This window comes from Macrobrachium nipponense, chromosome 32 (assembly GCF_015104395.2).
Source record: "Macrobrachium nipponense isolate FS-2020 chromosome 32, ASM1510439v2, whole genome shotgun sequence".
Taxonomy (NCBI): Eukaryota; Metazoa; Arthropoda; class Malacostraca; order Decapoda; family Palaemonidae; genus Macrobrachium; species Macrobrachium nipponense.
Window position 1 is genome coordinate 28659043 of NC_061094.1, and position 16232 is coordinate 28675274.

General features: G+C 39.4%; 1 protein-coding gene across 3 annotated transcripts in view; it reads left to right on the top strand.

The window, feature by feature from the left end:
• Positions 1–16232, top strand: part of LOC135207292 (uncharacterized) — a 404100-nt gene that overhangs the window by 96301 nt on the left and 291567 nt on the right. For all 3 annotated transcript variants that reach the window (XM_064238964.1, XM_064238965.1, XM_064238966.1), the window contains 3 exons: positions 18–116; positions 15190–15333; positions 16024–16218. In XM_064238964.1, the coding sequence (XP_064095034.1) occupies positions 18–116; positions 15190–15333; positions 16024–16218 (438 nt within the window). The remainder of the gene's footprint in view (positions 1–17; positions 117–15189; positions 15334–16023; positions 16219–16232) is intronic.

Genomic DNA, 16232 nt, shown 5'->3' on the forward strand with positions numbered 1-16232 from the left:
TTTCATCCCTTATGAAGGTACAGAAGAGAAAGTGCACAGGGGTGTTGGAGCACTTCTTGCTGGCCTTGGAAATCGGAAGAGTCAGTACGTCAAAGATGTGCCACCATTGTCATCAGGTGTGTATGTAGTAGGGTTTTTATACTATACCATAATAAGATATCCTGGTAAGTTATGAATATTTTTTTGCATCCATTAGGATTTTAACTTTCATAGGCACAGTATAGTGATAACTGTCACAAGCCCTGCAAACTTTTCATGGTCTAGCCAACATCCAATTTGAAACATTACTTATTGTTACTATACAGTGGTACCTCACTTGTCCAATGTTTCTGATATCGAACATTCCATTTTCGAATGAAATTTTCGTGAAAATTTTATATTGTTTGTCGAACAAATGCTTGTACTTCAAAGTGACCGATTATCTTGATTATACTTGTATTCAACAGTTTACTCCATCCTACAAGAAAAACTGTATTAACATGTGTTTTTCATTTAAAATATATAGTTTAATGATAGCCAAATTTGACAAGAGAAATAAAAGAATAAAGCATTTCAATGTAAAATTCAACATAAAAGATTTACAAAATCATATAATACCGCTGTGACATCACGCGCAGCTGACTTGAGATTGAACAGGGTAGCGTGGATATGTTGAGGAGAGAAGAAGAGAGTTAAAATATTAGTGTATGAATATAAAGCAATAGCAACTCAAATAAAAATGGACATTTAAAAAAAAATTAACAGTGATAAAATATGAAAGCAATCAAATGCAGTGCAGAAAAGGTTGGATCATACATCGGTGAAAACAGTAAAAACAGTTTTAACGGAGCTAGTGTTTAGTGTGCCAAGCGAGAAAGTATAGTTTAATCATGTCAAAATAGTAAATGAAAGAACAAAGCTTTTCACAATAAAATTTAGCATAAAAGATTAACAAAATCATTCAAAATTGTTGTGATGCACAGCTAACGTGAGATAGAGGGAGGGAGCATTCATATTTTTTAGGAATAATGAGTGAATGATTTTAAGTTTTCATGCATCGTGATATTGTTGAGGAGAGAAGAGTCAATAAAATCTTTACTATAATATGTACATAAAGTACCAATTCACGTAATAAAAAATAGAATGTTGTTTTTCAGTGAATTTAACATAGTGATAAAGCATGAAAACAATCAAAACAATCAAATGCAACACAATGAGAGAGAGAGAGAGAGAGAGAGAGAGAGAGAGAGAGAGAGAGAGAGAGAGAGAGAGAGAGGCTTACTCAAGCCAGTGTTTTATTTTAAATTCTGCCATTTGCCAACTATAAGGGTATGTATTGGGGCATATCTAAAGAATTAATATATGACAAGCAAGATGGATGATGACCAGTTAGCCACAATAAAGCCGGGAGAAGTGGACATCAAGATAATGGATGCATTAGGTGTTATGGATAAAAAGGTTAACTGTAGAATTCAGGGTGGATGGAATAATTGGAGGTGGTTTCAGGCATACTGAGCAAAGAGACCCCCTGTTTGGCTGAGGGGCACAGTCCATAAGGCTGATAAGACCTGCTACATTGTATGAAGTAGAAAGGCATGGCTAAAGACAATAGAATAAAATTAATTAGATTTAGCAGAAAGGGTGCTCAGATGGTATAGCATCAATTAACCCTTAAACGCCGAAGGGGTATATTAAAAATTGTCTTCCGTGTGCCGGGGGGGTCTCGGAGTGAGCGCGGAAGCGGAAAAAATATTTTTTTTTTTAAATCACAGCGTGCTTAGTTTTCAAGATTAAGAGTTCATTTTTGGCTCCTTTTTTTGTCATTGCCCGAAGTTTAGTATGCAACCATCAGAAATGAAAAAAAAGATATTTATCGCATATAAATAATGCAATATATGATAGCGCGAAAACAAAATTTCATATATAATTGTATTCAAATCGCGCTATGCGCTAAATGGTGAAAGCTAACGAGTTAATTTTTTTTTCAATGTAATATACATTAAATTGCAATCATTTTGGTATATAACATTGTAAAATAATAAAAGCAACACAGAGAAAATATTATCACAAAATGATGCATGAATTTGTAACGCGCGAACGTAAACAAATATTTTTTTCAAAAATTCACCATAAATCTAAATATTGTCCTAGAGACTTCGAATTTGTTTCAAATTGAAGACAAATGATTGAATATTACTATACTGTAAGAGTATTAGCTTACAATTGCAGTTTTCAACCATATCTAATGAGTTAAAGTTGACCGAATGTCGAATTTTTAAATATATATATTTTTTATATGCAATTATTTCGGAAATTAGAAAAGCTACAACCTTCAAATATTTTTCGTTTTATTCTACATGAAATTACGTACATTTTCATATTAAAAACTCTATGAAATGCCTAATATGAAACGCCTAATATGAAACGGAGCAAATATTCCGAGAATGCGACATACATATTTCGGAGATTTGCGGCGGAGAATCCGTGCGTGGAGGGAAGGCATTTTTTTTTTTAGATTCACCATAAATCTAAATATTGTGCTAGAGACTTCGCATTTGTTTCAAGATGAAGATAAATGACTGAATACTACTAGACTGTAAGAGTTTTAGCTTACAATTGCGTTTTTCGACCATTTCGGTAGAGTCAAAGTTGACCACGTGGTTTTTTTTCTATTTATCGGGATTTATATGCAAATATTTCAAAAATGAGAAAAGCTACAACCTTCAATTATTTATTGTTGTATTCTACATGAAATTGCGCACATTTTCATATATAAAACTTTATGTAACGGTTAATTTAAAATGGTGCAAACATTACCACAATCGCACGTATGATTTTTTCGGAAGAGTTACCACGCAGATGTAAGGAAAATGTTAATTTTTTCATAAATTCACCATAAATCAAAATATTGTGCTAAGAGACTTCCAATTTGTTGCAAAATGAAGGTAAATGGTTGGATATTACTAGAATATAAGTGTTTTAGCTTACAATTGCGATTTTTTAACATTTCGGTAGAGTCAAAGTTGACCGAAGGTTGAAAATGTGTCACTTATCATTTTTTATATGAAAATATTTCAAAACTGATAAATGCTAAAACCATGGGTTGTTGTTAGTTGTTTTGTGCATGAAATTGTGCACATTTCCATATATAAAACTTTATGCAACAGCTAATTTAAAATGGTGCAAACATTACCACAATCGCACACATGATTTTTTTCAGAAGAGTTACTGCGCGGACGTAAGAAAAAATTTTTTTTCATAAATTCACCATAAATCGAAATATTGTGGTAGAAACTTCCAATTTGTTGCAAAATGAAGGTAAATAATTGAATATTACTAAAATTTAAGAGTTTTAGCTTACAATTGCGTTTTTTTACCATTTCGGTAGAGTCAAAGATGAGCAAAGGTTGAAATTTTGGCACTTATTATTTATATGAAAATATCTCAAAACTATTAAAAGCTACAATTATGAGTATTTTTTTGTTGTATTTTACATAAAAATGCGCACATTTTCATATATAATACTCCATATACTCCATGTAACGGCTAATTTACAATGGTACAAAAATTATGTCGGTGACGAAATAATTTCAGAGATGTGTCAACGATACTTTTTAGTGCGGCAAGAAAGAAATTCGCGCTTGCGCGCCTGCGTAACGATTGTAAACAAAACAACACCTTGATCCGTGAACTCCCAGCATCCCCCAAGGCGCATGATTCAAGAGTTTTCGGCTGGTAGGCCTATTAGTATTTTTCCGTGAATTTTTAAAAAAACTTTTGTATGTCGACGCAAAATACGTCCAGTCGGCACCCAAGAGACAAAAAATGTCGACGTAAAATACGTCCACTCGGCGTTTAAGGGTTAAGTAGGGAAGATGGTGAGCGACAAGTTGCTGGAGAGATCATGGAAATGGAAGTGCTAAGGACATGGAGAGGAAAGCCCAAGAGGTGATAGAGAGAGTAAATTTTAAAAAATAATACAGAGGTAGGACTCGAGATGGAAACACATGGAAAAGGATCATTACAAACTAATCCCAACTAGTTTCTAGCATCAAAAATCACATATTCCATATTTTGTCGACCCTCTTGTGCTTACGGCGGTTCCTATAGCGTTACCCATTACGTGACTTGCGCTGTGGATGGAAAAGTGGGGCTCGCACGGAAAAGGTTTTTTTGTAAAAATCGATACATCCAAACTATAACTGATATACATATGTAATTCTTGTTTGTTTTTATGATTTTGGCAAAAGATTGAATTTTTTGCCAAAGAAGTGGTGAATGTGAAATTTTTTAGGAAAATCGTAGATATTATTTAAAATAATCATGAAAAATATAATAATTAGGTTTGGGGAGTTTATTTCATACATAAAGTGTGGAAATGTTTGAACTTACATGTGGAAGCCATCATTTTGCTAATTAGCTGTTACCGATTAAAAAATGCTAAGTTTTTACGGAGTGCAATTTTCTGATTTTCCAACCTACTTATGTTGACATTTCATTTCGTACCTAAGTAAGAAATAAAGATAGAAAAAAAATAAAGGTGGCATTAGAAAGCTGAATAAATTTCACATAGAACACACAAAAGAAAGATATTTATTGTTAGAATAGAATTGAGCAATTGTCGTTAGATTACTGACAATCATTTATTTTCTGTAAGAAAATATACAGCAACGATTGTTATATAGAAACGTTTATAATTTTGTATTTTGCTGTTCAGTATGATAAAGTACAAGGAATGGTCGTTCAGATGATATATAATACATGCACATTGAAATTATTTATAGATGCACAAACTGCCATACAAAAAATTATCTGCGCATGCATAAATTCCGGCTGAAGTATGGCGGTCAATGTGTGTGTCTATATATATATATATATATATATAATATATATATATATATATATATATATATATATATATATATATATATATATATATATATATATATATATATATATATTATATAGATATATATATATATATATATATATATATATATATATATTATATATATATATACATATATATATTGTTACGTATATAGGGCCTTGAGAGAAGCTAGATACGTAAACAGAAATGATTGAGGGATTTCAAGAGGGAATTGCTTGAACTTACCGTAAACTGATAGTTATGATTTTTTCTTTTCTTTAGAGGGAAGGTCGCCAGAAAAACTCAGCTCGTTACTTTAAAACTATTTATTTACAAAAAAGGCCCGTGCTGGCTGGAGAAAAGTTAAATGATATTGGCCCCCACGTTGGGGCTTATAGTCTCATTCAATTCAAGCTGATTTTCATTCACTTGGGTTAATGCACACTTGCGGCAGAGAGACGGCACGTGACTCATGGAATCTGGAAAAGAATCCCAGATTAAACGAGATAAAAGGAAAAATGACTTCTTGCTTTGATTAATTAATTCTCTAATACTGGGAGAAGGAACTTTTAAGGTTTCACTGAAGTATGCAATGACTCCATTGGTCTGCGACGATCACACAAGGGGAAGCATGCGGCCATGAGGCAGTGAGAGGGAACAAAGGGATGAATTCCTTTTGTTGCTGGAAATTGATTGGGAGAATGAGGATCACAATGATAATAGGTTGGGAGAGACTGGCAATATGCTGTTCCACAAGACGTACCTGGATGTCGTGTTCAGTGTGGACCTTTGAAGAAAATGTGGCTCTTTGTAGGAAAGTATGGGGGCCCCTTTGTCTGAGGCCTGGGTCATCGGCGCGCCACTCACGCCCTGGGTAGGCCTAAAGGAAGGCAGGTAATTTGACCTCTGTCCGAGATCACGTCTCGCAGCCGACTGAGGACAGAATTCAGTTGGGTTGCTTGGGGGTTGGAGGTCACTTAACCCCCACATCAAGGCAAAATCCTGGAAAACAAGCATACAGCCAGCAGAGGGGTCACAGGAAAGAGAGCTTAAGGTATAGGTCTGAAGAAGTACCAATCTGCCTACACCCTTCCCTTTTGAGATACGTCCCTACAGCTGATAGAACTCTTTTCCCCCAACTGGGGAACTTCCTATCTCTAGCTGGCGGGTTTTGGGTTTCCCGCGGTTACTAAAAATCAGCTGATATTCTAAAGAAATGGCTGCCGTTTTCCAAATCTAATTAATTAGTTAATTGCGGGGTAGACGAACGATCTTTAAACGTCAGCTCCCCCTGTTAAGAAAGGCATTCACTCCCTTTCGGGTGTGAAGGTCTTGGCTTAAATAAATTGATCGTCTCGACTACCCCGTTCTCCTACTCCAACTTGAAGTTTTTTTGAGCAGCGATACAGCTAACTACAGTGGCCTACCTAACTTATAGGCAAAGATGCTAAGTGTACTAACTTAATTTAGTGAGTATAGTCTAGAACCTAATTAATAACTACGGGTTGTCTTTGTGACGACAGTCTACTCTTCCCCTAGATAAGGTTACTTGAAAATTCTACTTGCTACTAACCTAATGCCCTGGTACTAAATCATTAGCCTAACCTACTCAATACAGTTAAATGAAGACGCAATCATTCCAGAGTGTGGTACGCACAGCAGTAGTTCAGCGACGGAACTGTTCATACATAATGAGAGGTAATGATGCGTGGGGATGATGAGTGGTTTAATTTTACCAGGAGGGAAATGCAATGAGGTAATTATATTAAGTGAGGGTTAGTATTACAATGGCTAGGGGTTAGAGGGTTAGTGCTACTGGCAGAGATCAGGCTGGCTACCTTCTCTGGGTAGGTGCCAGGATCATTCTGCAAATGAATGCGACACTGTAAAAACCTCGGGCACAGGTGTCAAGGAGAGCATGTGGCTCTTTTGTGTTAGTTTGTTAATGACGTCCCTTCTTCTTCTTCTTCTTATTCCTCCAGGACCTGGCTATACCAGTCCTTGGAGTAGACGGAGGCACCGACTCTGGGGAAAGGCCAGAAACGCCGGCAGGAGCAGAGGCAGTGGTAGCCTGAGGGATTGCAGGAGAACACCCTACTTCGGTCTCTGCAGCAACCGTCGTAGAGGTGGAACCTACTGCAGGGGAGGCCCTCACTCCGGCTGCTGCGGCAACCGTCGTGAGGGGAAAACTCCAGGCTGACTCCTGGTTGGGCAGTTCCTGGTTTTCCAGAGGAGGTATGAAGGTTAGGTCTGCCGGAGGTTCATCCTCGGGCGACAGTGATGAGGGTGAAGAAGACTCATGGACTTTGGGTTGGCCATGGGCTGCGGTAAGCTCCATGCCTGTTGGAGGATCTCCTGTAGGAGGATCCTTGGTTAGGTTTGGCGCCGGCACTAGCTCGGGGCCAGGCGCAGAAGTCAAGTTCCGTGGTTGCTCTACGTCCAGGCTGGACGGAGCTTGGCACTGCTCAGTGCTGCCAAGTGGCACTGGCAGAGGGTTGAGGTCGACTGGACCTGTGGCGGGTACCGGAGGTGCAATACCTCTCAGCGTGCCCTTGGTTATGGGAGACAGAGGGTCCTGTCTCTTTTGGAAGGCTAAGCCTTGTGGGACTTGGACAGTGCCCGCTGCTGGTAGTTTGCTAGGGCACCTAGGCCAATTAGTAGAGTGCCCTATTACGTTACAGGTTTTGCAACGGAACTGCGAATGGTCAATCTCCCTCCTTGGTAACGGGGGAGACTGTTGGTGGACATACTTCCTAGAGGAAGTAGAATTTCGATGACTCCTTGCTTTGGAGTGATTTGTTGTGGGGTTAGGACCCCTAGGCTTTTTGGAATGCGAGGGAGACTTCATGTCTTGCCCTAGGAGGAGGTCGTAACCTCCTGGAATGTAGCTTGCAACTGCAAGGGTACAAACTTTGGAGAAGTGAGGTCTAGTGACCCTCAATTGGACGGTCGGAAGGATCAGTTTAATGTGATTGATACCTTCAATGGTGATCAATCGACGTCTATCAACATTAGCCCCTCGGGGAATTCTGTCTTCCCGTATCAGGGAGATTTGAGCGCCAGAGTCGTCGTAGGCTCTGACGTGGCTTGGCTGATAATGGCTTTGGAGGGGTGCGACGGTTATAGGGCCCTTAGCTGGGGGTCCTAGAGAAGAAGGATTGGTGACGGCCATTGCGATGGCCGGAATATTGTGGTTCGCGCACCCTCCGTAATTTGCAGACATGTGACCCTTGCGGCCACAGTCTCGGCAGAACTTGTTCCAGAACCTCTTCCGTGGCACTGGATGATAAGGCCGAGATGGCCCCACAGGTTGCGAATCTGCGGAGTCACCAAGGCTGGCAGTGTGCTCTGGCACAGGTGAAGAGTCCTCTCTGGCAGTGATGTGACGTGGGGAGGTTAAGGAAACCTCCGTTGAATCATCCTCGGAAGCAAGTCCGGGGTTAACTGGTGGGCTTACCTCTTCCAAAGTGGAGGAGGTAGGCGGTAAAATGGTAAGAGGCTGAGATGATGCGGGAGAAGCGTCTGGCTCTGACACTGGGTCAGGGCCAGGTTCACAAATAAAAGGGATGTCTGGGACATCGGAGGCACTAGCCTCTGAATCTAAAATTGAGGGTTGATTATGAGGCATGCTGCAGGGATCCGGTGCACCTGGTAGTGGGAGCTGCGTCCAGGGGAGATACGGCTTAAGTAGATCTCGGCCCAATATTACCTGATAAACATCATGGAATTGGTCAACTACGGCCAGGCGGCACAATGTGGTTTCCTTGGTCACCTGGTCCAGAAAGGGCATTTTTACATTCAGAAGGACCCGAGGAACAGAATAGAGGTTACCGTCAATCCATTCAAACTGAATTTCTTCGTTCGTCTGGATTTTGGCACCCCTAGGCAATGCCTTTCTGGAAATAAGGGAGACCTGGGCTTCGGTGTCGGCCATGACTTGTACCCACTGATAGGCCGTAGGAGACTGTTCATCAGGCAGGGCTACATGGTAGCCTTGGAGAAGTTCACCCTGGAAGCTCTCCTCCCAAGGTAGAGACCGACTTGGGCACTGGTCGGAATCCACAGCATGCCCACGCACACAACAAGTGGTGCAGAACCTCCGCAACCACCTCTTAAAAAAAAAACCCACCGGGAGTCCAGCTCATGGTCTGGGGCTTGGAAACTAGCAGAGAGATTGCGTCATCTAGGAGAGCTAGCTCATGCTTTCTCTCTTCTTCTCTTTCCTTCCTCTCTGCTTCTCTTTCTTTTCTCTCTGCTTCTCCGGCTTTCTCCTCTGCTTCTCTTTCTTCCCTTTCTTGCAGGCGCGCAGCAGCCTGCTGCGCCTTTATCCACTGGTCAAGTGCTGGTCCAGTGTAACCGGCCTCCTTGCCCAGAGTTATGAGGGCTCCGAGCTTCTCTAGCTCTCTGGCAAAGAAGTCGCGGGAAGCAAGGGGAAGACATTTCCCGTTAGGCTACAGTAGAGGCTCGGAAGAAAATGAAAATAATGGCCAGGAAAGGGTACTGAATGGAATAGGAGTGCCTACTGTGGAAAGTGGCACTCACTTGGAAATGGGTTCTGCAATGTGGTAATGAAAAGTGAAAAGACTGGGTGCTCGGTGGCACTTTGTGAATGGCACCTTCTGCTGAGGTGAAAAAATCGAATGAAGTGTGCTGTGTACGTCACACTTACGGGCGTTCCCAACTTGGGAGACGTTGGAATGGGCTACCTGTACGTCTGTACAGGTGCGATGGCACTTCGGGAGGCGTTCCCTTGATTGGTCCGAAGGATCACTGACCCTTGTACACGGACATTAATGAATTGGGCGTTCCGTAAGGACGGACACGCAGGTTTGTCAGCACTTAGGGCTGGTATTGCGGCGCTTCGGGAGGCGTTCCCTTTGTTGAGTGTTCCGAAGGATCACTGACCCTTGTACACGGACACACTAATTATTTGGGCGTTCCGTAAGGACGGACACGCAGGTTTGTCAGCACTTAGGGCTGGTATTGCGGCACTTCTGGGAGGCGTTCCCTTGTTGAGTGTTCCGAACACTACATGCAGTATACTTAAATTTGAATTACTGAAGTGAAATGGCACTGCTCATGGCAGAGGGTAATAGTGGAGAGAGAAAGTAAAAGGTGGGAGTACTTCAGCAGCCAGTCGATGGACAGTGTCAAGAATTAGTGGCACTGTAAAATGGTAAGACCTGACGTGCACTGGTGGTGGCCAGTCCTAAACTGTAACGACTTCCCTGTCTGGAAGTAATGAATTGGCGTGGCACACTGTGCGAATTGTGCTTGCGGTATACGCAAGTCTTTTGGGATAAAAGAAAAAATGAAAAGACCACTCGGGCAACGACAGGTAATGGAAATTTTAGAAATGCTCAGTCACTCGCTGAAGTACTCGATAAATGAAATAAATAAATGCTTGCAAAACTGCAATGGACACATGCGCGTACGTATCACGCTGTGTAAATGAAAGACACAGAGACTAAAATAATGTTATTCTGCATGCTATAATTAATGGTAAGATGTAGCACTCTTGGCTTCGTGAATACTGGGTTCTGGTTCTCTCTCTCTCGGAGAGGGTGAAAATGATATATGAATGAACTCCCTTATATTTGAATTGAACTAATGTTCGTTTAATATGACGCAACTTGCGTTAAATTATCTACTTACGTTAACGTTTTTTGTGAAAGAATTGCTTTTGATAACGTTTTATGAAAAATGATAACGCGCTCAAAGGCGCGTTGAACGATTTTTACGTTAATGTTAGCGGCTTGCGCTTATGAAATGATTTGCGGTTCAATATGAATTTCACAAAGACGCGTTTTACGTTAACAATTCTTGCAAGTGACTCTACTTTTAAGATTTACGTTAACTTTACGTAAGGACAAGTGAAAAATTACGGTAAGGATTTGAAAACGATGTTAGCAAACAATTGTAAATGAGGTTACGTTAAGTGAAATGAAATTTTCGCTCAGCGCGCGAGTGAGCGATGCGAGGTGAAACACGTGAGGCGAGAAGAGTAGGTTAGCACCACGGTGTGCTAGCATTGATGGCGAATCAGCTGATTCTCTGTAAATGCGAAGGCAATTTACAACACAAAATACTACTTTCTTATTCAAGGCGAATTACGTTAATTTTTCTGGCAGGACGATAGATACTAGTACCAAGATCGATATTATTTACGTTAAAACTTTGAGACTTACGTTACTTTGCTTAAATGGTTTAGATAATTCTGAAAGGGATAAAAACATGGCTGCCGCTGTGAATGAGACGAAGGTTGGTTGAGACCGCGCAGGCGCGAGAATGCTCTAAGCTGAATTTAAGCTGAGAGGTAGCGGTTACCAACACTTGGAATGAAAACTAAGTTAAAAATGGATACCCTAACATATCACAGACAAAAGAATTGTACACTTCTTTTGCCGTAACTATTAGTAAACACTCCTAACTAGCTAGGCTTTCTAATACAGCAATAAACACTGGCAAAGCACTTCCTAGTTTGATCTGGTCCTTTCTGGCATCTATCTGCACACGTGCTGTCTCGTCCGACGAGCACAATGCGATTTATAAAATAACAGAATTCGCTCGGCGCTCTGGCCGTTACAATATAATAATATTTCTACCTTCACATTTGTTTAAAACACTTCTAAATAAAAATCCTTAACGTACCTTAAGCTAACATATTTGGTTATAAATAATCATATTAATGAATGGAATACCTTACCGTGAGTCAGTGTGTCTTCTTTCCCTGCAAGTGTGCTTGATTTACGCTTTGTAAAATAATTTACAGTTTACGTTTTAACAACGGATAACGCGATTTAACAAGACTTTTTTTAAGCAAGCTCAGTTTCAATCCAGGCAAGATTCGCCAATGTTACGTATATAGGGCCTTGAGAGAAGCTAGATACGTAAACAGAAATGATTGAGGGATTTCAAGAGGGAATTGCTTGAACTTACCGTAAACTGATAGTTTATGATTTTTCTTTCTTTAGAGGGAAGGTCGCCAGAAAACTCAGCTCGTTTACTTTAAAACTATTTATTTACAAAAAAGGCCCGTGCTGGCCTGGAGAAAATTTAAATGATATTGGCCCCCACGTTGAGGCTTATAGTCTCATTCAATTCAAGCTGATTTTCATTCACTTGGGTTAATGCACACTTGCGGCAGAGAGACGGCACGTGACTCATGGAATCTGGAAAAGAATCCCAGATTAAACGAGATAAAAGGAAGAATGACTTCTTGCTTTGATTAATTAATTCTCTAATACTGGGGAGAAGGAAACTTTTAAGGTTTCACTGAAGTATGCAATGACTCCATTGGTCTGGGACGATCACACCAGGGGAAACATGCGGCCATGAGGCAGTGAGCGGGAACAAAGGGATGAATTCCTTTTGTTGCTGGAAATTGATTGGGAGAATGAGGATCACAATGATAATAGGTTGGGAGAGACTGGCAATATGCTGTTCCACAAGACGTACCTGGATGTCGTGTTCAGTGTGGACCTTTGAAGAAAATGTGGCTCTTTGTAGGAAAGTATGGGGGCCCCTTTGTCTGAGGTCTGGGTCATCGGCGCGACACTCACGCCCTGGGTAGGCCTAAAGGAAGGCAGGTAATTTGACCTCTGTCCGAGATCACGTCTCGCAGCCGACTGAGACAGAATTCAGTTGGGTTGCTTGGGGGTTGGAGGTCAGCTTAACCCCCACGATCAAAGGCAAATCCTGGAAAACAAGCATACAGCCAGCAGAGGGGTCACAGGAAAGAGAGCTTAAGGTATAGGTCTAAGAAGTACCAATCTGCCTACACCCTTCCCTTTTGAGATACGTCCCTACAGCTGATAGAACTCTTTTCCCCCAACTGGGGAACTTCCTATCTCTAGCTGGCGGGTTTTGGGTTTCCCGCGGTTACTAAAAATCAGCTGATATTCTAAAGAAATGGCTGCCGTTTTCCAAATCTAATTAATTAGTTAATTGCGGGTAGACGAACGATCTATAAACGTCACAATATACATATACATATACATATACATATACATATACACACAGTGGTACCTCTAGATACGAAATTAATGTTCTGAGGCGGCCTTCGTATCATGAGTTTTTCGTATCTTGGACCGCATTTTACATGTAAAAGGGCTAATCTGTTCCAAGCCCTCCAAAAACACCCCAGTAAATTTCATAATAAAGCTAAATTGACCTATAAACAATGAAATACTACAACAATTTGGACCATTCAATACCTAACCTAATACATACTGCTAATTACCTGTAAATAAAGTGTATTAGTGTACATGGTATACAAGAAATACTGTACGTATGTAGTAAAATGTGGAAGCTTACCGTTCGAGTGAGGCTATCTCCAAAAGTGGCGACAGAGGAGGACAAACGGCAAATATGTACGTACACTTAACTTTACGAAACACATAAAAAAATGTAAGGAAAACATACATAAACTAAACTTTATGAAACACATTAACAAAACTGTAACACTTAACTTTACTAAAAATTAAAATTAAAAAAAAGAAATTTCTTTTTTTTTATTTTTACTTATTTTTTACTTTTTTTATACATTACATATTTTTATTTTATTTTTTTTATATACAAAATTTCAACTTCATCACCACTTTCAACTTTCTGTTTTTTTTTTGTATCAATTGGATCTTCCTTTTTGCTTACTCCTACTAAAGGCCTCTTTAAAAAATAACTATCCAAGGAAGATTGCTTCTGCCTACTTTTCACAATGTTCTTGAAACGACTCAGGCAAGCCTCATCGCATTGCGCAAGCATATGACCTGTGTAAGCCTTTTCATGGTGTCTTTTTTTCTACAAATGATGGCACTTTAGGAAAAAGGCAGCCAGAACAAGTAGGGGAACCTTAATTTCCTTAATTTGCCCAGTTGTCATAGGGTCGTCGTCCTCCTCCTCGCCGCTGCTAGAGAACTCCTCTTGAACGACGTTATGTTGCATGGCCTCCAACTCCTTCAGGTCATCCGTCGTAAGCTCCTCTTGGTGCTCATCAGTTTCCTGTTTACATTTTCTTGTAGGTCCAGTATCTGCCCACGCAATGGGGCAGTCCTTGTGTTCTTTGGATTACCCCCCCCCCCCCCCCCCACAATGACTTTCGGATGATGCGGAAACCGTGTCATCGGAGCAATTATAGCAAAAAATTTAGTGACGTGGTTTTGCATCATTGGATCACCAGAGGGTTAATAGTCCTGAGCAGTTCTAATTATACTTTTTGTTTCCATTTATATTTGATAGTCCTGAGCAGCTTTCATGACATTTTGTTAAATTTAATACTGTAGTACAGTGTGTCTTTGACTTACAGCGATTCGATCTTAAGGTGCTTTTTCACCATGGTTCTTAATGTTGCATCAAGTTATGGCGCTTTAAGTGCTGTTGAGCATTAAGTTAACGGCGCTTACGGCTCTGTAACATCAAGTTATGGCGCCGTGAGTGCTGTTAAAGTGCTGGTAGCAGAGAAAAACCGACTTTTGGTGGAAATTAAATTGCAGCGCGTCTCTGGAACAGATCCCCACCTGAAGTTGAGGATGCACTGTATTGATTTCATGCTTATACTTGTTAAATTTAATACCGTATTGACTTCATGTTTACACTTATTTTACAGCATCCATGTAGTCATATCCTGACTACTTATTCCATTGCTTTAACTTTGGTGTTACTTATGTACCATTCCATTCTACATTTCCGTATCCATCTGCACCATATATTTTTTTATCTTTAGGGTCTAATATGTAGAATTATTTTATATGAATTTGATATGAGGGTACTAAAGCTTTTTCCAGCATTACAATATATTCTGTGAAATCTATTAGTGCAAGTTTATAGCCTTTTAGCTTATTTTAGGAAAATGTGTTTTCATTAAAAAATTTTATAATAATTTAATGAAGATAATAAAGCAAGATAGAATAGGAAAATGATAGGTATTACAAGTATAGTAGTGACTCTTCCTTAGCTTGTGTATTGTTAACTGTAGATTCTCATTCTCATTTGACTGACCAAAATTGCATTCTCCTGATGTGTAATTATGTAAGATTTAACTCTAAAGAATTTGTGTATCTGACTAATATTGATATACAGCATTTCTTTTCCCTACTAGTATGTAGTTTTATTGTAAAATTACATGTTGAAATTGATTTTGACAATTATTGAGGACTACCCATTGTGTAATCTACTCCAGAAACAATCTCTGATGTTACCTTATGTAAATTATTATTAATTATCACTTTATCAATCTATTAAAATTAGTTTGGTATTTTGTCAAAATACTGTATTTTATGTATCGTGTTTTTCTTGTTATTTTCAAAAAATTATTACCTTGATCAAATATCTTCCTTTATTAGGAAAAGGGGGTCCAGTTGTAGCGTGTGATGATTTGTCAAAGGAAAAAATATTGTCATCAGAAGAAGGAAAATCAGAATCCGAGGCTTCTGAAAAGAATCTGCCTGATTCATCTTTAAAGGATAGGAAGGAAGCCCAGGAGTTTGGTAAGAGATAATGTTCTCTTGATCAGTTTAAAGCATGTTATCTTACCTAAGTATTGTGAAATATACAATCTCGGTGGATTGAGTATTCGCTAAATGCTGAATTTGCTGTATATTTGAAATTCTCCCAGGAGCATTTATTATTAGAGGAAAATCTATTATTTGTTCCTTGGGACATCTGGCAATTCTTCTGCAATTTTAAGCAACATGGCAACCTATCTAGTATTCTTCCACGCAGGTGGAGAGTAAACATCAAAATATTGTCTTATCTGATTGTGCACATACATTTTTTGTGTATTTGGCCCCATTTTGTGTGCTTTTTTTTGCTATGGGCAAAAATAGATTGCTATCCCAAGAGAACAAAGCTCAGATATTTGCCTTGAATAAGGTTAATATAATGTGGATGTTGTGGCCCACCTCTAACCACCCTTCTTGACAGTTTATTCTGGGTTGGAAGACTAACTTGTCACAAAGCCCAACGTAGGTCGGTGGCTGTTCCACCTAACTCATAACAGAGGACAGATGCCAGCAGTTCCTTGTAATACAGATCTTTTGAATTTTTCACTGGTTCAAGCTGGCCCTAGAAAATTTATCCTTATGTTAAGACTACTGGTTTGTTATTTTATGAAAAATACAAAATATTTAACATTTTTCTTATTTAAAAATTATTTTTATTTTTTATTTTTTCTTCAGGAAATAAGGGTATGTCACCAAGAAAGACATCATTAGTAAAGTCAGGTGATGTTGAAAAAAATAACTGTAAGTCACCAGAAGAAAAAGAATTACCCTCAGAAAAAGCTAATGTTAAAAGAGCTGCTGCATCAAGAAAAGGAAAGACTCCCCGGGTATCTGCTATGAAAAGTGAAGATGATCATCAAGATAACATCGGTAAGAAACATATT